Source organism: Scyliorhinus torazame, chromosome 1, assembly GCF_047496885.1.
Source record: "Scyliorhinus torazame isolate Kashiwa2021f chromosome 1, sScyTor2.1, whole genome shotgun sequence".
NCBI lineage: Eukaryota > Metazoa > Chordata > Chondrichthyes > Carcharhiniformes > Scyliorhinidae > Scyliorhinus > Scyliorhinus torazame.
In genome coordinates this window covers 425159193-425186554 of record NC_092707.1, presented here as the reverse complement: position 1 = coordinate 425186554, position 27362 = coordinate 425159193, and the positions used below count along the sequence as shown (strand labels likewise).

Genomic DNA, 27362 nt, shown 5'->3' with positions numbered 1-27362 from the left:
CAGCACTCCCTCAGTACTGACCCTCTGACAGTGCGGCACTCCCTCAGTACTGACCCTCCGACAGTGCGGCGCTCCCTCAGTACTGACCCTCCGACAGTGCGGCACTCCCTCAGTACTGACCCTCTGACAGTGCAGCACTCCCTCAGTACTGACCCTCTGACAGTGCAGCACTCCCTCAGTACTGACCCTCTGACAGTGCAGCACTCCCTCAGTACTGACCCTCTGACAGTGCGGCACTCCCTCAGTACTGACCCTCTGACAGTGCGGTACTCCCTCAGTACTGACCCTCTGACTGTGCAGCACTCCCTCAGTACTGACCCTCTGACAGTGCAGCACTCCCTCAGTACTGACTCGCTGACAGTGCAGCACTCCCTCAGTACTGACCCTCCGACAGTGCGGCACTCCCTCAGTACTGACCCTCTGACAGTGCAGCACTCCCTCAGTACTGACCCTCTGACAGTGCAGCATTCCCTCAGTACTGACCCTCTGACAGTGCAGCACTCCCTCAGTACTGACCCTCTGACAGTGCAGCATTCCCTCAGTACTGACCCTCTGACAGTGCGGCACTCCCTCAGTACTGACCCTCTGACAGTGCAGCACTCCCTCAGTACTGACCCTCTGACAGTGCAGCACTCCCTCAGTACTGACCCTCTGACAGTGCAGCACTCCCTCAGTACTGACTCTCTGACAGTGCAGCACTCCCTCAGTACTGACCCTCTGACAGTGCGGCACTCCCTCAGCACTGACCCTCTGACAGTGCAGCACTCCCTCAGTACTGACCCACTGACAGTGCAGCACTCCCTCAGTACTGACCCTCTGACAGTGCAGCACTCCCTCAGTACTGACCCTCTGACAGTGCGGCACTCCCTCAGTACTGACCTTCTGACAGTGCAGCACTCCCTCAGTACTGACCCTCTGACAGTGCGGCACTCCCTCAGTACTGACCCTCTGACAGTGTGGCACTCCCTCAGTACTGACCCTCTGACAGTGCAGCACTCCCTCAGTACTGACCCTCTGACAGTGTGGCACTCCCTCAGTACTGACCCTCTGACAGTGCGGCACTCCCTCAGTACTGACCCTCTGACAGTGTGGCACTCCCTCAGTACTGACCCTCTGACAATGCGGCACTCCCTCAGCACTGACCCTCTGACAGTGCGGCACTCCCTCAGTACTGACCCTCTGACAGTGCGGCACTCCCTCAGTACTGACCCTCTGACAGTGCAGCACTCCCTCAGTACTGACCCTCTGACAGTGCAGCACTCCCTCAGTACTGACCCTCTGACAGTGCGGCACTCCCTCAGTACTGACCCTCTGACAGTGCAGCACTCCCTCAGTACTGACCCTCTGACAGTGCGGCACTCCCTCAGTACTGACCCTCTGACAGTGCAGCACTCCCTCAGTACTGACCCTCTGACAGTGCAGCACTCCCTCAGTACTGACGCTCTGACAGTGCGGCACTCCCTCAGTACTGACCCAGTCAGTGCAGCACTCCCTCAGTACTGACCCTCTGACAGTGCGGCACTCCCTCAGTACTGACGCTCTGACAGTGCGGCACTCCCTCAGCACTGACCCTCTGACAGTGTGGCACTCCCTCAGTACTGACCCTCTGACAGTGCGGCACTCCCTCAGTACTGACCCAGTCAGTGCAGCACTCCCTCAGTACTGACCCTCTGACAATGCGGCACTCCCTCAGTACTGACCCTCTGACAGTGCGGCACTCCCTCAGTACTGACCCTCTGACAGTGCGGCACTCCCTCAGTACTGACCCTCTGACAGTGCGGCACTCCCTCAGTACTGACCCTCTGACAGTGCGGCACTCCCTCAGTACTGACCCTCTGACAGTGCAGCACTCCCTCAGTACTGACCCTCTGACAGTGCAGCACTCCCTCAGTACTGACCCTCTGACAGTGCGGCACTCCCTCAGTACTGACCCTCTGACAGTGCGGCACTCCCTCAGTACTGACCCTCTGACAGTGCAGCACTCCCTCAGTACTGACCCTCTGACAGTGCGGCACTCCCTCAGTACTGACCCTCTGACAGTGCGGCACTCCCTCAGTACTGACCCTCTGACAGTGCGGCACTCCCTCAGTACTGACCCTCTGACAGTGCGGCACTCCCTCAGTACTGACCCTCTGACAGTGCGGCACTCCCTCAGTACTGACCGTCTGACAGTGTGGCACTCCCTCAGTACTGACCCTCTGACAGTGCAGCACTCCCTCAGTACTGACCCTCTGACAGTGTGGCACTCCCTCAGTACTGACCCTCTGACAGTGCGGCACTCACTCAGTACTGACCGTCTGACAGTGTGGCACTCCCTCAGTACTGACCCTCTGACAGTGCAGCACTCCCTCAGTACTGACTCTCTGACAGTGCAGCACTCCCTCAGTACTGACCCTCTGACAGTGCAGCACTCCCTCAGTACTGACTCTCTGACAGTGCGGCACTCCCTCAGTACTGACCCTCTGACAGTGCAGCACTCCCTCAGTACTGACCCTCTGACAGTGCGGCACTCCCTCAGTACTGACCCTCTGACAGTGCAGCACTCCCTCAGTACTGACCCTCTGACAGTGCAGCACTCCCTCAGTACTGACCCTCTGACAGTGCGGCACTCCCTCAGTACTGACCCTCTGACAGTGCGGCACTCCCTCAGTACTGACCCTCTGACAGTGTGGCAGTCCCTCAGTACTGACCCTCTGACAGTGCGGCACTCCCTCAGTACTGACCCTCTGACAGTGCAGCACTCCCTCAGTACTGACCCTCTGACAGTGCAGCACTCCCTCAGTACTGACCCTCTGACACTGCGGCACTCCCTCAGTACTGACCCTCTGACAGTGCAGCACTCCCTCAGTACTGACCCTCTGACAGTGGAGCACTCCCACAGTACTGACCCTCTGACAGTGCAGCACTCCCTCAGTACTGACCCTCTGACAGTGCGACACTCCCTCAGTACTGACCCTCTGACAGTGCGGCACTCCCTCAGTACTGACCCTCTGACAGTGCGGCACTCCCTCAGTACTGACCCTCTGACAGTGCGGCACTCCCTCAGTACTGACCCTCTGACAGTGCGGCACTCCCTCAGTACTGACCCTCTGACAGTGCGGCTCTCCCTCAGTACTGACCCTCTGACAGTGCGGCACTCCCTCAGTACTGACCCTCTGACAGTGCGGCACTCCCTCAGTACTGACTCTCTGACAGTGCGGCACTCCCTCAGTACTGACCCTCTGACAGTGCGGCACTCCCTCAGTACTGATCCTCTGACAGTGCGGCACTCCCTCAGTACTGACCCTCTGACAGTGCGGCACTCCCTCAGTACTGACCCTCTGACAGTGCGGCACTCCCTCAGTACTGACCCTTTGACAGTGCGGCACTCCCTCAGTACTGACCCTCTGACAGTGCGGCACTCCCTCAGTACTGACCCTCTGACAGTGCGGCACTCCCTCAGTACTGACCCTCTGACAGTGCGGCACTCCCTCAGTACTGACCCTCTGACAGTGCGGCACTCCCTCAGTACTGACCCTCTGACAGTGCGGCACTCCCTCAGTACTGACCCTCTGACAGTGCGGCACTCCCTCAGTACTGACCCTTTGACAGTGCGGCACTCCCTCAGTACTGACCCTCTGACAGTGCGGCACTCCCTCAGTACTGACCCTCTGACAGTGCGGCACTCCCTCAGTACTGACCCTCTGACAGTGCGGCACTCCCTCAGTACTGACCCTCTGACAGTGCGGCACTCCCTCAGTACTGACCCTCTGACAGTGCGGCACTCCCTCAGTACTGACCCTCTGACAGTGCGGCACTCCCTCAGTACTGACCCTCTGACAATGCGGCACTCCCTCAGTACTGACCCTCTGACAGTGCAGCACTCCCTCAGTACTGACCCTCTGACAGTGCAGCACTCCCTCAGTACTGACCCTCTGACAGTGCAGCGCTCCCTCAGTACTGACCCTCTGACAGTGCGGCACTCCCTCAGTACTGACCCTCTGACAGTGCAGCACTCCCTCAGTACTGACCCTCTGACAGTGCGGCACCCCCTCAGTACTGACCCTCTGACAGTGCGGCACTCCCTCAGTACTGACCCTCTGACAGTGCAGCACTCCCTCAGTACTGACCCTCTGACAGTGCGGCACTCCCTCAGTACTGACCCTCTGACAGTGCAGCACTCCCTCAGTACTGACCCTCTGACAGTGCAGTACTCCCTCAGGACTGACCCTCTGACAGTGCGGCACCCCCTCAGTACTGACCCTCTGACAGTGCGGCACTCCCTCAGTACTGACCCTCTGACAGTGCAGCACTCCCTCAGTACTGACCCTCTGACAGTGCAGCGCTCCCTCAGTACTGACCCTCTGACAGTGCGGAGCTCCCTCAGTACTGACCCTCTGACAGTGCGGCACTCCCTCAGTACTGACCCTCTGACAGTGCAGCACTCTCTCAGTACTGACCCTCTGACAGTGCGGCACTCCCTCAGTACTGACCCTCTGACAGTGCGGCACTCCCTCAGTACTGACCCTCTGACAGTGCGGCACTCCCTCAGTACTGACCCTCTGACAGTGCGGCACTCCCTCAGTACTGACCCTCTGACAGTGCGGCGCTCCCTCAGTACTGAGCCTCTGACAGTGCGGCACTCCCTCAGTACTGACCCACTGACAGTGCAGCACTCCCTCAGTACTGAGCCTCTGACAGTGCAGCACTCCCTCAGTACTGACCCTCTGACAGTGCGGCACTCCCTCAGTACTGAACCTCTGACAGTGCGGCACTCCCTCAGTACTGACCCACTGACAGTGCAGCACTCCCTCAGTACTGAGCCTCTGACAGTGCAGCACTCCCTCAGTACTGACCCTCTGACAGTGCGGCACTCCCTCAGTACTGACCCTCTGACAGTGCAGCACTCCCTCAGTACTGACCCTCTGACAGTGCGGCACTCCCTCAGTACTGACCCTCTGACAGTGCGGCACTCCCTCAGTACTGACCCTCTGACAGTGCGGCACTCCCTCAGTACTGACCCTCTGACAGTGCAGCACTCCCTCAGTACTGACTCTCTGACAGTGCAGCACTCCCTCAGTACGGACCCTCTGACAGTGCAGCACTCCCTCAGTACTGACCCTCTGACAGTGCGGCGCTCCCTCAGTACTGACCCTCTGACAGTGCAGCACTCCCTCAGTACTGACTCTCTGACAGTGCAGCACTCCCTCAGTACGGACCCTCTGACAGTGCAGCACTCCCTCAGTACTGACCCTGTGACTGTGCAGCGCTCCCTCAGTACTGACCCTCTGACAGTGCGGCGCTCCCTCAGTACTGACCCTCTGACAGTGCGGCACTCCCTCAGTACTGATTCACTGACAGTGCAGCACTCCCTCAGTACTGACCCTCTGACAGTGCGGCACTCCCTCAGTACTGACCCTCTGACAGTGCAGCACTCCCTCAGTACTGAGCCTCTGACAGTGCAGCACTCCCTCAGTACTGACCCTCTGACAGTGCGGCACTCCCTCAGTACTGACCCTCTGACAGTGCAGCACTCCCTCAGTACTGACCCTCTGACAGTGCAGCACTCCCTCAGTACTGACTCTCTGACAGTGCAGCACTCCCTCAGTACGGACCCTCTGACAGTGCAGCACTCCCTCAGTACTGACCCTGTGACTGTGCAGCGCTCCCTCAGTACTGACCCTCTGACAGTGCGGCGCTCCCTCAGTACTGACCCTCTGACAGTGCAGCACTCCCTCAGTACTGACCCTCTGACAGTGCGGCACTCCCTCAGTACTGACCCTCCGACAGTGCGGCGCTCCCTCAGTACTGACCCTCCGACAGTGCGGCACTCCCTCAGTACTGACCCTCTGACAGTGCAGCACTCCCTCAGTACTGACCCTCTGACAGTGCAGCACTCCCTCAGTACTGACCCTCTGACAGTGCAGCACTCCCTCAGTACTGACCCTCTGACAGTGCGGCACTCCCTCAGTACTGACCCTCTGACAGTGCGGTACTCCCTCAGTACTGACCCTCTGACTGTGCAGCACTCCCTCAGTACTGACCCTCTGACAGTGCAGCACTCCCTCAGTACTGACTCGCTGACAGTGCAGCACTCCCTCAGTACTGACCCTCCGACAGTGCGGCACTCCCTCAGTACTGACCCTCTGACAGTGCAGCACTCCCTCAGTACTGACCCTCTGACAGTGCAGCATTCCCTCAGTACTGACCCTCTGACAGTGCAGCACTCCCTCAGTACTGACCCTCTGACAGTGCAGCATTCCCTCAGTACTGACCCTCTGACAGTGCGGCACTCCCTCAGTACTGACCCTCTGACAGTGCAGCACTCCCTCAGTACTGACCCTCTGACAGTGCAGCACTCCCTCAGTACTGACCCTCTGACAGTGCAGCACTCCCTCAGTACTGACTCTCTGACAGTGCAGCACTCCCTCAGTACTGACCCTCTGACAGTGCGGCACTCCCTCAGCACTGACCCTCTGACAGTGCAGCACTCCCTCAGTACTGACCCACTGACAGTGCAGCACTCCCTCAGTACTGACCCTCTGACAGTGCAGCACTCCCTCAGTACTGACCCTCTGACAGTGCGGCACTCCCTCAGTACTGACCTTCTGACAGTGCAGCACTCCCTCAGTACTGACCCTCTGACAGTGCGGCACTCCCTCAGTACTGACCCTCTGACAGTGTGGCACTCCCTCAGTACTGACCCTCTGACAGTGCAGCACTCCCTCAGTACTGACCCTCTGACAGTGTGGCACTCCCTCAGTACTGACCCTCTGACAGTGCGGCACTCCCTCAGTACTGACCCTCTGACAGTGTGGCACTCCCTCAGTACTGACCCTCTGACAATGCGGCACTCCCTCAGCACTGACCCTCTGACAGTGCGGCACTCCCTCAGTACTGACCCTCTGACAGTGCGGCACTCCCTCAGTACTGACCCTCTGACAGTGCAGCACTCCCTCAGTACTGACCCTCTGACAGTGCAGCACTCCCTCAGTACTGACCCTCTGACAGTGCGGCACTCCCTCAGTACTGACCCTCTGACAGTGCAGCACTCCCTCAGTACTGACCCTCTGACAGTGCGGCACTCCCTCAGTACTGACCCTCTGACAGTGCAGCACTCCCTCAGTACTGACCCTCTGACAGTGCAGCACTCCCTCAGTACTGACGCTCTGACAGTGCGGCACTCCCTCAGTACTGACCCAGTCAGTGCAGCACTCCCTCAGTACTGACCCTCTGACAGTGCGGCACTCCCTCAGTACTGACGCTCTGACAGTGCGGCACTCCCTCAGCACTGACCCTCTGACAGTGTGGCACTCCCTCAGTACTGACCCCCTGACAGTGCGGCACTCCCTCAGTACTGACCCTCTGACAGTGCAGCACTCCCTCAGTACTGACCCTCTGACAGTGCGGCACTCCCTCAGTACTGACCCTCTGACAGTGCAGCACTCCCTCAGTACTGACCCTCTGACAGTGCGGCACTCCCTCAGTACTGACCCTCTGACAGTGCGGCACTCCCTCGGTACTGACCCTCTGACGGTGCAGCTCTCCCTCAGTACTGACCCTCTGACAGTGCAGCTCTCCCTCAGTACTGACCCTCTGACAGTGCGGCACTCCCTCAGTACTGACCCACTGACAGTGCGGCACTCCCTCAGTACTGACCCTCTGACAGTGCGGCACTCCCTCAGTACTGACCCTCTGACAGTGCGGCACTCCCTCGGTACTGACCCTCTGACGGTGCAGCTCTCCCTCAGTACTGACCCTCTGACAGTGCAGCTCTCCCTCAGTACTGACCCTCTGACAGTGCAGCTCTCCCTCAGTACTGACCCTCTGACAGTGCGGCACTCCCTCAGTACTGACCCTCTGACAGTGCAGCACTCCCTCAGTACTGACTCTCTGACAGTGCAGCACTCCCTCAGTACTGACCCTCTGACAGTGCAGCTCTCCCTCAGTACTGACCCTCTGACTGTGCAGCTCTCCCTCAGTACTGACCCTCTGACTGTGCGGCACTCCCTCAGCACTGACCCTCTGACAGTGCGGCACTCCCTCAGTACTGACCCTCTGACAGTGCGGCACTCCCTCAGTACTGACCCTCTGACAGTGCGGCACTCCCTCAGTACTGACCCTCTGACGGTGCGGCACTCCCTCAGCACTGACCCTCTGACAGTGCGGCACTCCCTCAGTACTGACCCTCTGACAGTGCGGCACTCCCTCAGTACTGACCCTCTGACGGTGCGGCACTCCCTCAGCACTGACCCTCTGACAGTGCGGCACTCCCTCAGTACTGACCCCCCTGACAGTGCAGCACTCCCTCAGTACTGACCCTCTGACAGTGCAGCACTCCCTCAGTACTGACGCTCTGACAGTGCAGTACTCCCTCAGTACTGACCCTCTGACAGTGCGGCACTCCCTCAGTACTGACCCTCTGACAGTGCAGCACTCCCTCAGTACTGACCCTCTGACAGTGCGGCACTCCCTCAGTACTGACCCTCTGACAGTGCGGCACTCCCTCAGTCCTGACCCTCTGACAGTGCAGCACTCCCTCAGTACTGACACTCTGACAGTGCGGCACTCCCTCAGTACTGACCCTCTGACAGTACAGCACTCCCTCAGTACTGACCCTCTCACAGTGCAGCACTCCCTCAGTACTGACCCTCTGACAGTGCAGCACTCCCTCAGTACTGACTCTCTGACAGTGCAGCACTCCCTCAGTACTGACCCTCTGACAGTGTGGCACTCCCTCAGTACTGACCCTCTGACAGTGCAGCACTCCCTCAGTACTGACCCTCTGACAGTGCGACACTCCCTCAGTACTGACCCTCTGACAGTGCAGCACTCCCTCAGTACTGACCCTCTGACAGTGCGGCACTCCCTCAGTACTGACCCTCTGACAGTGCGGCACTCCCTCAGTACTGACCCTCTGACAGTGTGGCACTCCCTCAGTACTGACCCTCTGACAGTGCAGCACTCCCTCAGTACTGACCCTCTGACAGTGCGACACTCCCTCAGTACTGACCCTCTGACAGTGCGGCACTCCCTCAGTACTGACCCTCTGACAGTGCGGCACTCCCTCAGTACTGACCCTCTGACAGTGTGGCACTCCCTCAGTACTGACCCTCTGACAGTGCAGCACTCCCTCAGTACTGACCCTCTGACAGTGCAGCACTCCCTCCGTACTGACCCTCTGACAGTGCAGCACTCCCTCAGTACTGACCCTCTGACAGTGCAGCACTCCCTCAGTACTGACCCTCTGACAGTGCAGCACTCCCTCAGTACTGACCCTCTGACAGTGCGGCACTCCCTCCGTACTGACCCTCTGACAGTGCGGCACTCCCTCCGTACTGACCCTCTGACAGTGCGGCACTCCCTCAGTACTGACCCTCTGACAGTGCAGCACTCCCTCAGTACTGACCCTCTGACAGTGCGGCACTCCCTCAGTACTGACCCTCTGACAGTGCGGCACTCCCTCAGTACTGACCCTCTGACAGTGCGGCACTCCCTCAGTACTGACCCTCTGACAGTGCGGCGCTCCCTCAGTACTGAGCCTCTGACAGTGCGGCACTCCCTCAGTACTGACCCACTGACAGTGCAGCACTCCCTCAGTACTGAGCCTCTGACAGTGCAGCACTCCCTCAGTACTGACCCTCTGACAGTGCGGCACTCCCTCAGTACTGACCCTCTGACAGTGCGGCACTCCCTCAGTACTGACCCACTGACAGTGCAGCACTCCCTCAGTACTGAGCCTCTGACAGTGCAGCACTCCCTCAGTACTGACCCTCTGACAGTGCGGCACTCCCTCAGTACTGACCCTCTGACAGTGCAGCACTCCCTCAGTACTGACCCTCTGACAGTGCGGCACTCCCTCAGTACTGACCCTCTGACAGTGCGGCACTCCCTCAGTACTGACCCTCTGACAGTGCGGCACTCCCTCAGTACTGACCCTCTGACAGTGCAGCACTCCCTCAGTACTGACTCTCTGACAGTGCAGCACTCCCTCAGTACGGACCCTCTGACAGTGCAGCACTCCCTCAGTACTGACCCTCTGACAGTGCGGCGCTCCCTCAGTACTGACCCTCTGACAGTGCAGCACTCCCTCAGTACTGACTCTCTGACAGTGCAGCACTCCCTCAGTACGGACCCTCTGACAGTGCAGCACTCCCTCAGTACTGACCCTGTGACTGTGCAGCGCTCCCTCAGTACTGACCCTCTGACAGTGCGGCGCTCCCTCAGTACTGACCCTCTGACAGTGCGGCACTCCCTCAGTACTGATTCACTGACAGTGCAGCACTCCCTCAGTACTGACCCTCTGACAGTGCGGCACTCCCTCAGTACTGACCCTCTGACAGTGCAGCACTCCCTCAGTACTGAGCCTCTGACAGTGCAGCACTCCCTCAGTACTGACCCTCTGACAGTGCGGCACTCCCTCAGTACTGACCCTCTGACAGTGCAGCACTCCCTCAGTACTGACCCTCTGACAGTGCAGCACTCCCTCAGTACTGACTCTCTGACAGTGCAGCACTCCCTCAGTACGGACCCTCTGACAGTGCAGCACTCCCTCAGTACTGACCCTGTGACTGTGCAGCGCTCCCTCAGTACTGACCCTCTGACAGTGCGGCGCTCCCTCAGTACTGACCCTCTGACAGTGCAGCACTCCCTCAGTACTGACCCTCTGACAGTGCGGCACTCCCTCAGTACTGACCCTCCGACAGTGCGGCGCTCCCTCAGTACTGACCCTCCGACAGTGCGGCACTCCCTCAGTACTGACCCTCTGACAGTGCAGCACTCCCTCAGTACTGACCCTCTGACAGTGCAGCACTCCCTCAGTACTGACCCTCTGACAGTGCAGCACTCCCTCAGTACTGACCCTCTGACAGTGCGGCACTCCCTCAGTACTGACCCTCTGACAGTGCGGTACTCCCTCAGTACTGACCCTCTGACTGTGCAGCACTCCCTCAGTACTGACCCTCTGACAGTGCAGCACTCCCTCAGTACTGACTCGCTGACAGTGCAGCACTCCCTCAGTACTGACCCTCCGACAGTGCGGCACTCCCTCAGTACTGACCCTCTGACAGTGCAGCACTCCCTCAGTACTGACCCTCTGACAGTGCAGCATTCCCTCAGTACTGACCCTCTGACAGTGCAGCACTCCCTCAGTACTGACCCTCTGACAGTGCAGCATTCCCTCAGTACTGACCCTCTGACAGTGCGGCACTCCCTCAGTACTGACCCTCTGACAGTGCAGCACTCCCTCAGTACTGACCCTCTGACAGTGCAGCACTCCCTCAGTACTGACCCTCTGACAGTGCAGCACTCCCTCAGTACTGACTCTCTGACAGTGCAGCACTCCCTCAGTACTGACCCTCTGACAGTGCGGCACTCCCTCAGCACTGACCCTCTGACAGTGCAGCACTCCCTCAGTACTGACCCACTGACAGTGCAGCACTCCCTCAGTACTGACCCTCTGACAGTGCAGCACTCCCTCAGTACTGACCCTCTGACAGTGCGGCACTCCCTCAGTACTGACCTTCTGACAGTGCAGCACTCCCTCAGTACTGACCCTCTGACAGTGCGGCACTCCCTCAGTACTGACCCTCTGACAGTGTGGCACTCCCTCAGTACTGACCCTCTGACAGTGCAGCACTCCCTCAGTACTGACCCTCTGACAGTGTGGCACTCCCTCAGTACTGACCCTCTGACAGTGCGGCACTCCCTCAGTACTGACCCTCTGACAGTGTGGCACTCCCTCAGTACTGACCCTCTGACAATGCGGCACTCCCTCAGCACTGACCCTCTGACAGTGCGGCACTCCCTCAGTACTGACCCTCTGACAGTGCGGCACTCCCTCAGTACTGACCCTCTGACAGTGCAGCACTCCCTCAGTACTGACCCTCTGACAGTGCAGCACTCCCTCAGTACTGACCCTCTGACAGTGCGGCACTCCCTCAGTACTGACCCTCTGACAGTGCAGCACTCCCTCAGTACTGACCCTCTGACAGTGCGGCACTCCCTCAGTACTGACCCTCTGACAGTGCAGCACTCCCTCAGTACTGACCCTCTGACAGTGCAGCACTCCCTCAGTACTGACGCTCTGACAGTGCGGCACTCCCTCAGTACTGACCCAGTCAGTGCAGCACTCCCTCAGTACTGACCCTCTGACAGTGCGGCACTCCCTCAGTACTGACGCTCTGACAGTGCGGCACTCCCTCAGCACTGACCCTCTGACAGTGTGGCACTCCCTCAGTACTGACCCTCTGACAGTGCGGCACTCCCTCAGTACTGACCCAGTCAGTGCAGCACTCCCTCAGTACTGACCCTCTGACAATGCGGCACTCCCTCAGTACTGACCCTCTGACAGTGCGGCACTCCCTCAGTACTGACCCTCTGACAGTGCGGCACTCCCTCAGTACTGACCCTCTGACAGTGCGGCACTCCCTCAGTACTGACCCTCTGACAGTGCGGCACTCCCTCAGTACTGACCCTCTGACAGTGCAGCACTCCCTCAGTACTGACCCTCTGACAGTGCAGCACTCCCTCAGTACTGACCCTCTGACAGTGCGGCACTCCCTCAGTACTGACCCTCTGACAGTGCGGCACTCCCTCAGTACTGACCCTCTGACAGTGCAGCACTCCCTCAGTACTGACCCTCTGACAGTGCGGCACTCCCTCAGTACTGACCCTCTGACAGTGCGGCACTCCCTCAGTACTGACCCTCTGACAGTGCGGCACTCCCTCAGTACTGACCCTCTGACAGTGCGGCACTCCCTCAGTACTGACCCTCTGACAGTGCGGCACTCCCTCAGTACTGACCGTCTGACAGTGTGGCACTCCCTCAGTACTGACCCTCTGACAGTGCAGCACTCCCTCAGTACTGACCCTCTGACAGTGTGGCACTCCCTCAGTACTGACCCTCTGACAGTGCGGCACTCACTCAGTACTGACCGTCTGACAGTGTGGCACTCCCTCAGTACTGACCCTCTGACAGTGCAGCACTCCCTCAGTACTGACTCTCTGACAGTGCAGCACTCCCTCAGTACTGACCCTCTGACAGTGCAGCACTCCCTCAGTACTGACTCTCTGACAGTGCGGCACTCCCTCAGTACTGACCCTCTGACAGTGCAGCACTCCCTCAGTACTGACCCTCTGACAGTGCGGCACTCCCTCAGTACTGACCCTCTGACAGTGCAGCACTCCCTCAGTACTGACCCTCTGACAGTGCAGCACTCCCTCAGTACTGACCCTCTGACAGTGCGGCACTCCCTCAGTACTGACCCTCTGACAGTGCGGCACTCCCTCAGTACTGACCCTCTGACAGTGTGGCAGTCCCTCAGTACTGACCCTCTGACAGTGCGGCACTCCCTCAGTACTGACCCTCTGACAGTGCAGCACTCCCTCAGTACTGACCCTCTGACAGTGCAGCACTCCCTCAGTACTGACCCTCTGACACTGCGGCACTCCCTCAGTACTGACCCTCTGACAGTGCAGCACTCCCTCAGTACTGACCCTCTGACAGTGGAGCACTCCCACAGTACTGACCCTCTGACAGTGCAGCACTCCCTCAGTACTGACCCTCTGACAGTGCGACACTCCCTCAGTACTGACCCTCTGACAGTGCGGCACTCCCTCAGTACTGACCCTCTGACAGTGCGGCACTCCCTCAGTACTGACCCTCTGACAGTGCGGCACTCCCTCAGTACTGACCCTCTGACAGTGCGGCACTCCCTCAGTACTGACCCTCTGACAGTGCGGCTCTCCCTCAGTACTGACCCTCTGACAGTGCGGCACTCCCTCAGTACTGACCCTCTGACAGTGCGGCACTCCCTCAGTACTGACTCTCTGACAGTGCGGCACTCCCTCAGTACTGACCCTCTGACAGTGCGGCACTCCCTCAGTACTGATCCTCTGACAGTGCGGCACTCCCTCAGTACTGACCCTCTGACAGTGCGGCACTCCCTCAGTACTGACCCTCTGACAGTGCGGCACTCCCTCAGTACTGACCCTTTGACAGTGCGGCACTCCCTCAGTACTGACCCTCTGACAGTGCGGCACTCCCTCAGTACTGACCCTCTGACAGTGCGGCACTCCCTCAGTACTGACCCTCTGACAGTGCGGCACTCCCTCAGTACTGACCCTCTGACAGTGCGGCACTCCCTCAGTACTGACCCTCTGACAGTGCGGCACTCCCTCAGTACTGACCCTCTGACAGTGCGGCACTCCCTCAGTACTGACCCTTTGACAGTGCGGCACTCCCTCAGTACTGACCCTCTGACAGTGCGGCACTCCCTCAGTACTGACCCTCTGACAGTGCGGCACTCCCTCAGTACTGACCCTCTGACAGTGCGGCACTCCCTCAGTACTGACCCTCTGACAGTGCGGCACTCCCTCAGTACTGACCCTCTGACAGTGCGGCACTCCCTCAGTACTGACCCTCTGACAGTGCGGCACTCCCTCAGTACTGACCCTCTGACAATGCGGCACTCCCTCAGTACTGACCCTCTGACAGTGCAGCACTCCCTCAGTACTGACCCTCTGACAGTGCAGCACTCCCTCAGTACTGACCCTCTGACAGTGCAGCGCTCCCTCAGTACTGACCCTCTGACAGTGCGGCACTCCCTCAGTACTGACCCTCTGACAGTGCAGCACTCCCTCAGTACTGACCCTCTGACAGTGCGGCACCCCCTCAGTACTGACCCTCTGACAGTGCGGCACTCCCTCAGTACTGACCCTCTGACAGTGCAGCACTCCCTCAGTACTGACCCTCTGACAGTGCAGCACTCCCTCAGTACTGACCCTCTGACAGTGCAGCACTCCCTCAGTACTGACCCTCTGACAGTGCAGTACTCCCTCAGGACTGACCCTCTGACAGTGCGGCACCCCCTCAGTACTGACCCTCTGACAGTGCGGCACTCCCTCAGTACTGACCCTCTGACAGTGCAGCACTCCCTCAGTACTGACCCTCTGACAGTGCAGCGCTCCCTCAGTACTGACCCTCTGACAGTGCGGAGCTCCCTCAGTACTGACCCTCTGACAGTGCGGCACTCCCTCAGTACTGACCCTCTGACAGTGCAGCACTCTCTCAGTACTGACCCTCTGACAGTGCGGCACTCCCTCAGTACTGACCCTCTGACAGTGCGGCACTCCCTCAGTACTGACCCTCTGACAGTGCGGCACTCCCTCAGTACTGACCCTCTGACAGTGCGGCACTCCCTCAGTACTGACCCTCTGACAGTGCGGAGCTCCCTCAGTACTGACCCTCTGACAGTGCAGCACTCTCTCAGTACTGACCCTCTGACAGTGCGGCACTCCCTCAGTACTGACCCTCTGACAGTGCGGCACTCCCTCAGTACTGACCCTCTGACAGTGCAGCACTCCCTCAGTACTGACCCTCTGACAGTGCAGCACTCTCTCAGTACTGACCCTCTGACAGTGCGGCACTCCCTCAGTACTGACCCTCTGACAGTGCAGCACTCCCTCAGTACTGACCCTCTGACAGTGCAGTACTCCCTCAGGACTGACCCTCTGACAGTGCGGCACCCCCTCAGTACTGACCCTCTGACAGTGCGGCACTCCCTCAGTACTGACCCTCTGACAGTGCGGCACTCCCTCAGCACTGACCCTCTGACAGTGCGGCACTCCCTCAGTACTGACCCTCTGACAGTGCGGCACTCCCTCAGCACTGACCCTCTGACAGTGCGGCACTCCCTCAGTACTGACCCTCTGACAGTGCAGCACTCCCTCAGTACTGACCCTCTGACAGTGCGGCACTCCCTCAGTACTGACCCTCTGACAGTGCAGTACTCCCTCAGTACTGACCCTCTGACAGTGCAGTACTCCCTCAGTACTGACCCTCTGACAGTGCACCGCTCCCTCAGTACTGACCCTCTGACAGTGCGGCACTCCCTCAGTACTGACCCTCTGACAGTGCAGTACTCCCTCAGTACTGACCCTCTGACAGTGCAGCACTCCCTCAGTACTGACCCTCTGACAGTGCGGCACTCCCTCAGTACTGACCCTCTGACAGTGCGGCACTCCCTCAGCACTGACCCTCTGACAGTGCAGTACTCCCTCAGTACTGACCCTCTGACAGTGCACCGCTCCCTCAGTACTGACCCTCTGACAGTGCGGCACTCCCTCAGTACTGACCCTCTGACAGTGCAGTACTCCCTCAGTACTGACCCTCTGACAGTGCAGCACTCCCTCAGTACTGACCCTCTGACAGTGCGGCACTCCCTCAGTACTGACCCTCTGACAGTGCGGCACTCCCTCAGCACTGACCCTCTGACAGTGCAGTGCTCCCTCAGTACTGACCCTCTGACAGGGCAGCACTCCCTCAGTACTGACCCTCTGACAGTGCGGCACTCCCTCAGCACTGACCCTCTGACAGTGCGGCACTCCCTCAGTACTGTCCCTCTGACAGTGCGGCACTCCCTCAGTACTGACCCTCTGACAGTGCAGCACTCCCTCAGTACTGACCCTCTGACAGGGCAGCACTCCCTCAGTACTGTCCCTCTGACAGTGCGGCACTCCCTCAGTACTGACCCTCTGACAGTGCAGCACTCCCTCAGTACTGACCCTCTGACAGGGCAGCACTCCCTCAGTACTGTCCCTCTGACAGTGCGGCACTCCCTCAGTACTGACCCTCTGACAGTGCAGCACTCCCTCAGTACTGACCCTCTGACAGGGCAGCACTCCCTCAGTGCTGACCCTCTGACAGTGCGGCACCCCCTCAGTACTGACCCTCTGACAGTGCAGCACTCCCTCAGTACTGACCCTCTGACAGTGCAGCACTCCCTCAGTACTGACCCTCTGACAGTGCGGCACTCCCTCAGTACTGACCCTCTGACAGTGCAGCACTCCCTCAGCACTGACCCTCTGACAGTGCGGCGCTCCCTCAGTACTGACCCTCTGACAGTGCAGCACTCCCTCAGTACTGACCCTCTGACAGTGCGGCACTCCCTCAGTACCGACCCTCTGACAGTGCGGCACTCCCTCAGTACTGACTCTCTGACAGTGCAGCACTCCCTCAGTACTGACCCTCTGACAGTGCGGCGCTCCCTCAGTATTGACCCTCTGACAGTGCAGCAATCCCTCAGTACTGACCCTCTGACAGTGCGGCACTCCCTCAGTACTGACCCTCTGACAGTGCGGCACCCCCTCAGTACTGACCCTCTGACAGTGCAGCACTCCCTCAGTACTGACCCTCTGACAGTGCGGCACTCCCTCAGTACTGACCCTCTGACAGTGCAGCACTCCCTCAGTACTGACCCTCTGACAGTGCAGCACTCCCTCAGTACTGACCCTCTGACAGTGCAGCACTCCCTCAGTACTGACCCTCTGACAGTGCGGCACTCCCTCAGTACTGACCCTCTGACAGTGCAGCACTCCCTCAGTACTGACCCTCTGACAGTGCAGCACTCCCTCAGTACTGACCCTCTGACAGTGCGGCACCCCCTCAGTACTGACCCTCTGACAGTGCAGCACTCCCTCAGTACTGACCCTCTGACAGTGCGGCACTCCCTCAGTACTGACCCTCTGACAGTGCAGCACTCCCTCAGTACTGACCCTCTGACAGTGCAGCACTCCCTCAGTACTGACCCTCTGACAGTGCGGCACCCCCTCAGTACTGACCCTCTGACAGTGCAGCACTCCCTCAGTACTGACCCTCTGACAGTGCGGCACTCCCTCAGTACTGACCCTCTGACAGTGCAGCACTCCCTCAGTACTGACCCTCTGACAGTGCAGCACTCCCTCAGTACTGACCCTCTGACAGTGCGGCACTCCCTCAGTACTGACCCTCTGACAGTGCGGCACTCCCTCAGTACTGACCCTCTGACAGTGCAGCACTCCCTCAGTACTGACCCTCTGACAGTGCAGCACTCCCTCAGTACTGACCCTCTGACAGTGCAGCACTCCCTCAGTACTGACCCTCTGACAGTGCGTCACTCCCTCAGTACTGACCCTCTGACTGTCGCACTCCCTCAGTACTGACCCTCTGACAGTGCAGCACTCCATCAGTACTGACCCTCTGACAGTGCAGCACTCCCTCAGTACTGACCCTCTGACAGTGCGACACTCCCTCAGTACTGACCCTCTGACTGTCGCACTCCCTCAGTACTGACCCTCTGACAGTGCAGCACTCCATCAGTACTGACCCTCTGACAGTGCGACACTCCCTCAGTACTGACCCTCTGACAGTGCAGCACTCCATCAGTACTGACCCTCTGACAGTGCAGCACTCCCTCAGTACTGACCCTCTGACAGTGCGACACTCCCTCAGTACTGACCCTCTGACAGTGCGGCACTCCCTCAGTACTGACCCTCTGACAGTGCGGCACTCCCTCAGTACTGACCCTCTGACAGTGCAGCACTCCCTCAGTACTGACCCTCTGACAGTGCGTCACTCCCTCAGTACTGACCCTCTGACAGTGCGGCTCTCCCTCAGTACTGACCCTCTGACAGTGCGACACTCCCTCAGTACTGACCCTCTGACAGTGCAGCTCTCCCTCAGTACTGACCCTCTGACAGTGCGGCTCTCCCTCAGTACTGACCCTCTGACAGTGCAGCACTCCCTCAGTACTGACCCTCTGACAGTGCGTCACTCCCTCAGGACTGACCCTCTGACAGTGCAGCACTCCCTCAGTACTGACCCTCTGACAGTGCGTCACTCCCTCAGGACTGACCCTCTGACAGTGCAGCACTCCCTCAGTACTGACCCTCTGACAGTGCGGCACTCCCTCAGTACTGACCCTCTGACAGTGCAGCACTCCCTCAGTACTGACCCTCTGACTGTCGCACTCCCTCAGTACTGACCCTCTGACAGTGCAGCACTCCCTCAGTACTGACCCTCTGACAGTGCGGCACTCCATCAGTACTGACCCTCTGACAGTGCGACACTCCCTCAGTACTGACCCTCTGACAGTGCAGCGCTCCCTCAGTACTGACCCTCTGACAGTGCGGCACTCCCTCAGTACTAACCCTCTGACAGTGCAGCACTCCCTCAGTACTGACCCTCTGACAGTGCGTCACTCCCTCAGGACTGACCCTCTGACAGTGCAGCACTCCCTCAGTACTGACCCTCTGACAGTGCGTCACTCCCTCAGGACTGACCCTCTGACAGTGCAGCACTCCCTCAGTACTGACCCTCTGACAGTGCGGCACTCCCTCAGTACTGACCCTCTGACAGTGCAGCACTCCCTCAGTACTGACCCTCTGACTGTCGCACTCCCTCAGTACTGACCCTCTGACAGTGCGGCACTCCCTCAGTACTGACCCTCTGACAGTGCAGCACTCCCTCAGTACTGACCCTCTGACAGTGCGGCACTCCCTCAGTACTGACCCTCTGACAGTGCGGCACTCCCTCAGTACTGACCCTCTGACAGTGCGGCACTCCCTCAGTACTGACCCTCTGACAGTGCGGCACTCCCTCAGTACTGACCCTCTGACAGTGCGGCACTCCCTCAGTACTGACCCTCTGACAGTGCGGCGCTCCCTCAGTACTGACCCTCTGACAGTGCAGCACTCCCTCAATACTGACCCTCTGACAGTGCAGCACTCCCTCAGTACTGACCCTCTGACAGTGCGACACTCCCTCAGTACTGACCCTCTGACAGTGCAGCACTCCCTCAGTACTGACCCTCTGACAGTGCGGCACTCCCTCAATACTGACCCTCTGACAGTGCGGCACTCGCTCAGTACTGACCCTCTGACAGTGCGGCACTCCCTCAGTACTGACCCTCTGACAGTGCGGCACTCCCTCAATACTGACCCTCTGACAGTGTGGCACTCCCTCAGTACTGACCCTCTGACAGTGCGGCACTCCCTCAGTACTGACCCTCTGAGAGTGCAGCACTCCCTCAGTACTGACCCTCTGACAGTGCGGCACTCCCTCAGTACTGACCCTCTGACAGTGTGGCACTCCCTCAGTACTGACCCTCTGACAGTGCAGCACTCCCTCAGTACTGACCCTCTGACAGTGCGGCACTCCCTCAGTACTGACCCTCTGACAGTGCAGCACTCCCTCAGTACTGACCCTCTGACAGTGCGGCACTCCCTCAGTACTGACCCTCTGACAGTACAGCACTCCCTCAGTACTGACCCTCTGACAGTGCGGCACTCCCTCAGTACTGACCCTCTGACAGTGCAGCACTCCTTCAGTACTGACCCTCTGACAGTGCAGCACTCCCTCAGTACTGACCCTCTGACAGTGCGACACTCCCTCAGTACTGACCCTCTGACAGTGCGGCACTCCCTCAGTACTGACCCTCTGACAGTGCAGCACTCCCTCAGTACTGACCCTCTGACAGTGCGACACTCCCTCAGTACTGACCCTCTGACAGTGCAGCACTCCCTCAGTACTGACCCTCTGACAGTGCAGCACTCCCTCAGTACTGACCCTCTGACTGTCGCGCTCCCTCAGTACTGACCCTCTGACAGTGCAGCGCTCCCTCAGTACTGACCCTCTGACAGTGCGACACTCCCTCAGTACTGACCCTCTGACAGTGCGACACTCCCTCAGTACTGACCCTCTGACAGTGCAGCACTCCCTCAGTACTGACCCTCTGACAGTGCAGCACTCCCTCAGTACTGACCCTCTGACTGTCGCGCTCCCTCAGTACTGACCCTCTGACAGTGCAGCGCTCCCTCAGTACTGACCCTCTGACAGTGCGGCACTCCCTCAGTACTGACCCTCTGATAGTGTGGCACTCCCTCAGTACTGACCCTCTGACAGTGCGGCACTCCCTCAGTACTGACCCTCTGACAGTGCGGCACTCCCTCAGTACTGACCCTCTGACAGTGCGGCGCTCCCTCAGTACTGACCCTCTGACCCTGTGACCCCCTGACCCTGCCTCGCTCCGGCCGCCTCCATGGGGAATGTGCCTGGGCGGGTTGGGAGGTTACATTTCACAGACTCCCTCCGCCATCCCGCGGCCCATCCTGTTCCCTGACTGCAGGGGGAAGCCCACATTCAACCTGATCCCGGCCCGCCCAATCCCGGCCCGCTCCCCGCTCCCTGGGTGCCGATGGCCGCGGATTCCCGTCAGGCCCAAATCAACTCACCCGTTCTCCGCCATTGCCGAGCCGCTCACGCATGCGCAATAAGCTCACTCAGCCACGCTGCGCAGACAGCGATCTGCTGCCCCCCGCTGGCGGGGGAAAGACCAGCAGCTCAGCCCACTCTGTCCAATCTCTGCCCACTCTGTCCAATCTCTGTCCACTCTCTGCCCACTCTGTCCAAACCCTGCCCACTCTGTCCAATCTCTGTCCACTCTGTCCAATCTCTGTCCACTCTGTCCAACCTCTGTCCACTCTGACCAAACTCTGTCCACTCTGTCCAAACCCTGCCCACTCTGTCCAATCTCTGTCCAAACCCTGCCCACTCTGTCCAAACCCTGCCCACTCTGTCCAAACCCTGCCCACTCTGTCCAAACTCTGTCCAAACTCTGCGCACTCTGTCCAAACTCTGCCCACTCTGTCCAAACTCTGCCCACTCTGTCCAAACTCTGCCCACTCTGTCCACTGCCCACTCTGTCCAAACCCTGCCCACTCTGTCCAAACTCTGCCCACTCTGTCCAAACACTGCCCACTCTGTCCAAACTCTGTCCAAACTCTGCCCACTCTGTCCAATATCTGTCCACTCTCTGTCCACTCTGTCCAAACCCTGCCCACTCTGTCCAAACCCTGCCCACTCTGTCCAAACTCTGTCCAAACCCTGCCCACTCTGTCCAAACCCTGTCCACTCTGTCCACTCTGTCCAAACCCTGCCCACTCTGTCCAATCTCTGCCCACTCTGTCCAAACCCTGTCCACTCTCTGTCCACTCTGTCCAAACCCTGCCCACTCTGCCCACTCTGTCCAAACTCTGTCCAATCTCTGCCCACTCTGTCCAAACCCTGCCCACTCTGTCCAAACCCTGCCCACTCTGTCCAAACCCTGCCCACTCTGTCCAAACTCTGCCCACTCTGTCCAAACCCTGTCCACTCTCTGTCCACTCTGTCCAAACCCTGCCCACTCTGCCCACTCTGTCCAAACTCTGTCCAATCTCTGCCCACTCTGTCCAAACCCTGCCCACTCTGTCCAAACCCTGCCCACTCTGTCCAATCTCTGCCCACTCTGTCCAAACTCTGTCCAAACCCTGCCCACTCTGTCCAAACTCTGTCCAAACCCTGCCCACTCTGTCCAAACTCTGTCCAAACCCTGCCCACTCTGTCCAAAATCTGTCCAAACCCTGCCCACTCTGTCCAAACTCTGTCCAAACCCTGCCCACTCTGTCCAATCTCTGTCCAAACCCTGCCCACTCTGTCCAAACTCTGTCCAAACCCTGCCCACTCTGTCCACTCTGTCCAATCTCTGCCCACTCTGTCCAAACCCTGCCCACTCTGTCCAATCTCTGCCCACTCTGTCCACTGCCCACTCTGTCCAAACTCTGTCCACTCTGTCCAAACACTGCCCACTCTGTCCAATCTCTGTCCAAATCCTGCCCACTCTGTCCAAACTCTGCCCACTCTGTCCAAACTCTGTCCAAACCCTGCCCACTCTGTCCAAACCCTGCCCACTCTGTCCAATCTCTGTCCAAACTCTGCCCACTCTGTCCAATCTCTGTCCAAACTCTGCCCACTCTGTCCAAACTCTGTCCACTCTCTGCCCACTCTGTCCAAACCCTGCCCACTCTGCCCACTCTGTCCAAACTCTGTCCAATCTCTGCCCACTCTGTCCAAACCCTGCCCACCCTGTCCAAACCCTGCCCACTCTGTCCAAACCCTGCCCACTCTGTCCAATCTCTGCCCACTCTGTCCAAACTCTGTCCAAACCCTGCCCACTCTGTCCAAACTCTGTCCAAACCCTGCCCACTCTGTCCAAACTCTGTCCAAACCCTGCCCACTCTGTCCAAACTCTGTCCAAACCCTGCCCACTATGTCCAAACTCTGTCCAAACCCTGCCCACTCTGTCCAAACTCTGTCCAAACCCTGCCCACTCTGTCCAAACTCTGTCCAAACCCTGCCCACTCTGTCCAATCTCTGCCCACTCTGTCCAAACCCTGCCCACTCTGTCCAAACTCTGTCCAAACCCTGCCCACTCTGTCCAAACTCTGTCCAAACCCTGTCCACTCTGTCCAAACTCTGTCCACTCTGTCCAAACTCTGTCCACTCTGTCCAAACTCTGTCCAAACCCTGCCCACTCTGTCCAATCTCTGTCCAAACCCTGCCCACTCTGTCCAAACCCTGTCCAAACCCTGCCCACTCTGTCCAATCTCTGTCCAAACCCTGCCCACTCTGTCCAAACTCTGTCCAAACCCTGCCCACTCTGTCCAATCTCTGTCCAAACACTGCCCACTCTGTCCAAACTCTGCCCACTCTGTCCAAACTCTGTCCACTCTCTGCCCACTCTGTCCAAACCCTGCCCACTCTGTCCAAACTCTGTCCAATCTCTGCCCACTCTGTCCAAACCCTGCCCACTCTGTCCAAACCCTGCCCACTCTGTCCAAACCCTGCCCACTCTGTCCAATCTCTGCCCACTCTGTCCAAACCCTGCCCACTCTGTCCAATCTCTGCCCACTCTGTCCAAACTCTGTCCAAACCCTGCCCACTCTGTCCAAACTCTGTCCAAACCCTGCCCACTCTGTCCAAACCCTGCCCACTCTGTCCAAACTCTGTCCAAACCCTGCCCACTCTGTCCAAACTCTGTCCAAACCCTGCCCACTCTGTCCAAACTCTGTCCAAACCCTGCCCACTCTGTCCAATCTCTGCCCACTCTGTCCAAACCCTGCCCACTCTGTCCAAACTGTGTCCAAACCCTGCCCACTCTGTCCAAACTCTGTCCAAACCCTGCCCACTCTATCCAAACTCTGTCCAAACCCTGCCCACTCTGTCCAAACTCTGTCCAAACCCTGCCCACTCTGTCCAAACTCTGTCCAAACCCTGCCCACTCTGTCCAAACCCTGCCCACTCTGTCCGAACTCTGTCCAAACCCTGCCCACTCTGTCCAAACTCTGTCCACTCTCTGTCCACTCTGTCCAAACCCTGCCCACTCTGTCCAAACTCTGCCCACTCTGTGCAAACTCTGTCCACTCTGTCCACTGCCCACTCTGTCCAATCTCTGCCCACTCTGTCCAAACCCTGCCCACTCTGTCCAAACTCTGTCCACTCTCTGTCCACTCTGTCCAAACCCTGCCCACTCTGTCCAAACTCTGTCCAAACCCTGCCCACTCTGTCCAAACTCTGCCCACTCTGTCCAAACTCTGTCCACTCTGTCCACTGCCCACTCGGTCCAATCTCTGCCCACTCTGTCCAAACCCTGCCCACTCTGTCCAATCTCTGCCCACTCTGTCCAAACCCTGCCCACTCTGTCCAAACCCTGCCCACTCTGTCCAAACTCTGTCCACTCTCTGTCCACTCTGTCCAAACATTGCCCACTCTGTCCAAACTCTGTCCACTCTCTGTCCACTCTGTCCAAACCCTGCCCACTCTGTCCAAACTCTGTCCACTCTCTGCCCACTCTGTCCAATCTCTGCCCACTCTGTCCAAACCCTGCCCACTCTCTGTCCACTCTGTCCAAACCCTGTCCGCTCTCTCCACTCTGTCCAAACCCTGCCCACTCTGTCCAAACCCTGCCCACTCTGTCCAAACCCTGCCCACTCTGTCCAAACCCTGTCCAATCTCTGCCCACTCTGTCCAATCTCTGTCCAAACCCTGCCCACTCTGTCCAATCTCTGTCCAAACTCTGCCCACTCTGTCCAATCTCTGTCCAAACCCTGCCCACTCTGTCCAATCTCTGTCCAAACCCTGCCCACTCTGTCCAATCTCTGTCCAAACTCTGCCCACTCTGTCCAAACCCTGTCCACTCTGTCCAAACTCTGACCAATCTCTGCCCACTCTGTCCAATCTCTGTCCAAACTCTGCCCACTCTGTTCAAACCCTGTCCACTCTGTCCAAACCCTGCCCACTCTGTCCACTCTGTCCAAACCCTGCCCACTCTGTCCAAACTCTGTCCAATCTCTGCCCACTCTGTCCAATCTCTGCCCACTCTGTCCAAACCATGTCGACTCTGTCCAAACCCTGTCCACGCTGTCCAATCTCTGCCCACTCTGTCCAAACCCTGCCCACTCTGTCCAAATCCTGCCCACTCTGTCCAAATCCTGCCCACTCTGTCCACTGCCCACTCTGTCCAAACTCTGCCCACTCTGTCCACTGGCCACTCTGTCGAAACCTTGCCCACTCAGTCCAAACTCTGTCCACTCTATCCAAACTCTGTCCAATCTCTGTCCACTCTGTCCAATCTCTGTCCAAACCCTGCCCACTCTGTCCAAACCCTGTCCACTCTGTCCACTGCCCACTCTGTCCAAACTCTGCCCACTCTGTCCAATCTCTGCCCACTCTGTCCAATCTCTGTCCAAACTCTGCCCACTCTGTCCAAACCCTGCCCACTCTGTCCAATCTCTGCCCACTCTGTCCAACCTCTGTCCAAACTCTGCCCACTCTGTCCAAACCCTGCCCACTCTGTCCAAACTCTGCCACTCTGTCCAAACCCTGCCACTCTGTCCAAACCCTGCCCACTCTGTCCAAACCCTGCCCACTCTGTCCAAACCCTGCCACTCTGTCCAAACCCTTCCCACTCTGTCCAAACCCTGCCACTCTGTCCAAACCCTGCCCACTCTGTCCAAACCCTGCCCACTCTGTCCAAACCCTGCCCACTCTGTCCAATCTCTGCCCACTCTGTCCAAACCCTGCCCACTCTGTCCAAACCCTGCCCACTCTGTCCAAACTCTGTCCACTCTGTCCACTGCCCACTCTGTCCAATCTCTGCCCACTCTGTCCAAACTCTGTCCACTCTCTGTCCACTCTGTCCAAACCCTGCCCACTCTGTCCAAACTCTGTCCACTCTCTGTCCACTCTGTCCAAACCCTGCCCACTCTGTCCAAACTCTGTCCAAACCCTGCCCACTCTGTCCAAACTCTTCCCACTCTGTCCAAACTCTGTCCACTCTGTCCACTGCCCACTCGGTCCAATCTCTGCCCACTCTGTCCAAACCCTGCCCACTCTGTCCAAACCCTGCCCACTCTGTCCAAACCCTGCCCACTCTGTGCAAACTCTGTCCACTCTCTGTCCACTCTGTCCAAACCCTGCCCACTCTGTCCAAACTCTGTCCACTCTCTGTCCACTCTGTCCAAACCCTGCCCACTCTGTCCAAACTCTGTCCACTCTCTGCCCACTCTGTCCAATCTCTGCCCACTCTGTCCAAACCCTGCCCACTCTGTCCAAACCCTGTCCACTCTCTGTCCACTCTGTCCAAACCCTGCCCACTCTGCCCACTCTGTCCAAACCCTGCCCACTCTGCCCACTCTGTCCAAACCCTGCCCACTCTGTCCAATCTCTGCCCACTCTGTCCAAACCCTGCCCACTCTGTCCAATCTCTGCCCACTCTGTCCAAACTCTGCCCACTCTGTCCAATCTCTGTCCAAACTCTGCCCACTCTGTGCACTGCCCACTCTGTCCAAACCCTGCCCACTCTGTCCAAACTCTGTCCACTCTGTCCAAACCCTGCCCACTCTGTCCAAACCCTGCCCACTCTGTCCAAACCCTGTCCAATCTCTGCCCACTCTGTCCAATCTCTGTCCAAACCCTACCCACTCTGTCCAATCTCTGTCCAAACTCTGCCCACTCTGTGCACCGCCCACTCTGTCCAAACCCTGCCCACTCTGTCCAAACTCTGTCCAATCTCTGCCCACTCTGTCCAATCTCTGTCGAACCTCTGCCCACTCTGTCCAAACCCTGTCCACTCTGTCCAAACACTGCCCACTCTGTCCAAATCCTGTCCAATCTCTGCCCACTCTGTCCAACCTCTGCCCACTCTGTCCACTGCCGACTCTGTCCAAACCCTGCCCACTCTGTCCAAACTCTGTCCAATCTCTGCCCACTCTGTCCAATCTCTGTCCAAACCCTGCCCACTCTGTCCAAACCCTGCCCACTCTGTCCAAACCCTGCCCACTCTTTCCAAACCCTGTCCAATCTCTGTCCAAACCCTGCCCACTCTGTCCAATCTCTGTCCAAACCCTGCCCACTCTGTCCAATCTCTGTCCAATCTCTGCCCACTCTGTCCAATCTCTGTCCAAACTCTGCCCACTCTGTCCAATCTCTGTCCAATCTCTGCCCACTCTGTCCAATCTCTGTCCAAACCCTGCCCACTCTGTCCACTGCCCACCCTGTCCAAACCCTGCCCACTCTGTCCAAACTCTGTCCAAACCCTGCCCACTCTGTCCAATCTCTGTCCAAACTCTGCCCACTCTGTCCAAACCCTGTCCACTCTGTCCAAACCCTGCCCACTCTGTCCACTCTGTCCAAACCCTGCCCAATCTGTCCAAACTCTGTCCAATCTCTGCCCACTCTGTCCAATCTC

The 27362-nt window shown here is 58.4% G+C and overlaps 1 protein-coding gene across 1 annotated transcript in view; it reads right to left on the bottom strand.

Moving 5' to 3' along the window:
- rpl7l1 (ribosomal protein L7-like 1) overlaps positions 1-21163 on the bottom strand; it is a 110855-nt gene extending 89692 nt beyond the window's left edge. The window contains exon 1 of the mRNA XM_072515525.1: positions 21031-21163. Within this exon, the coding sequence (XP_072371626.1) occupies positions 21031-21044 (14 nt within the window). The 5' untranslated portion in view covers positions 21045-21163. The remainder of the gene's footprint in view (positions 1-21030) is intronic.
- Between the last annotated feature and the right edge of the window lie 6199 nt (positions 21164-27362).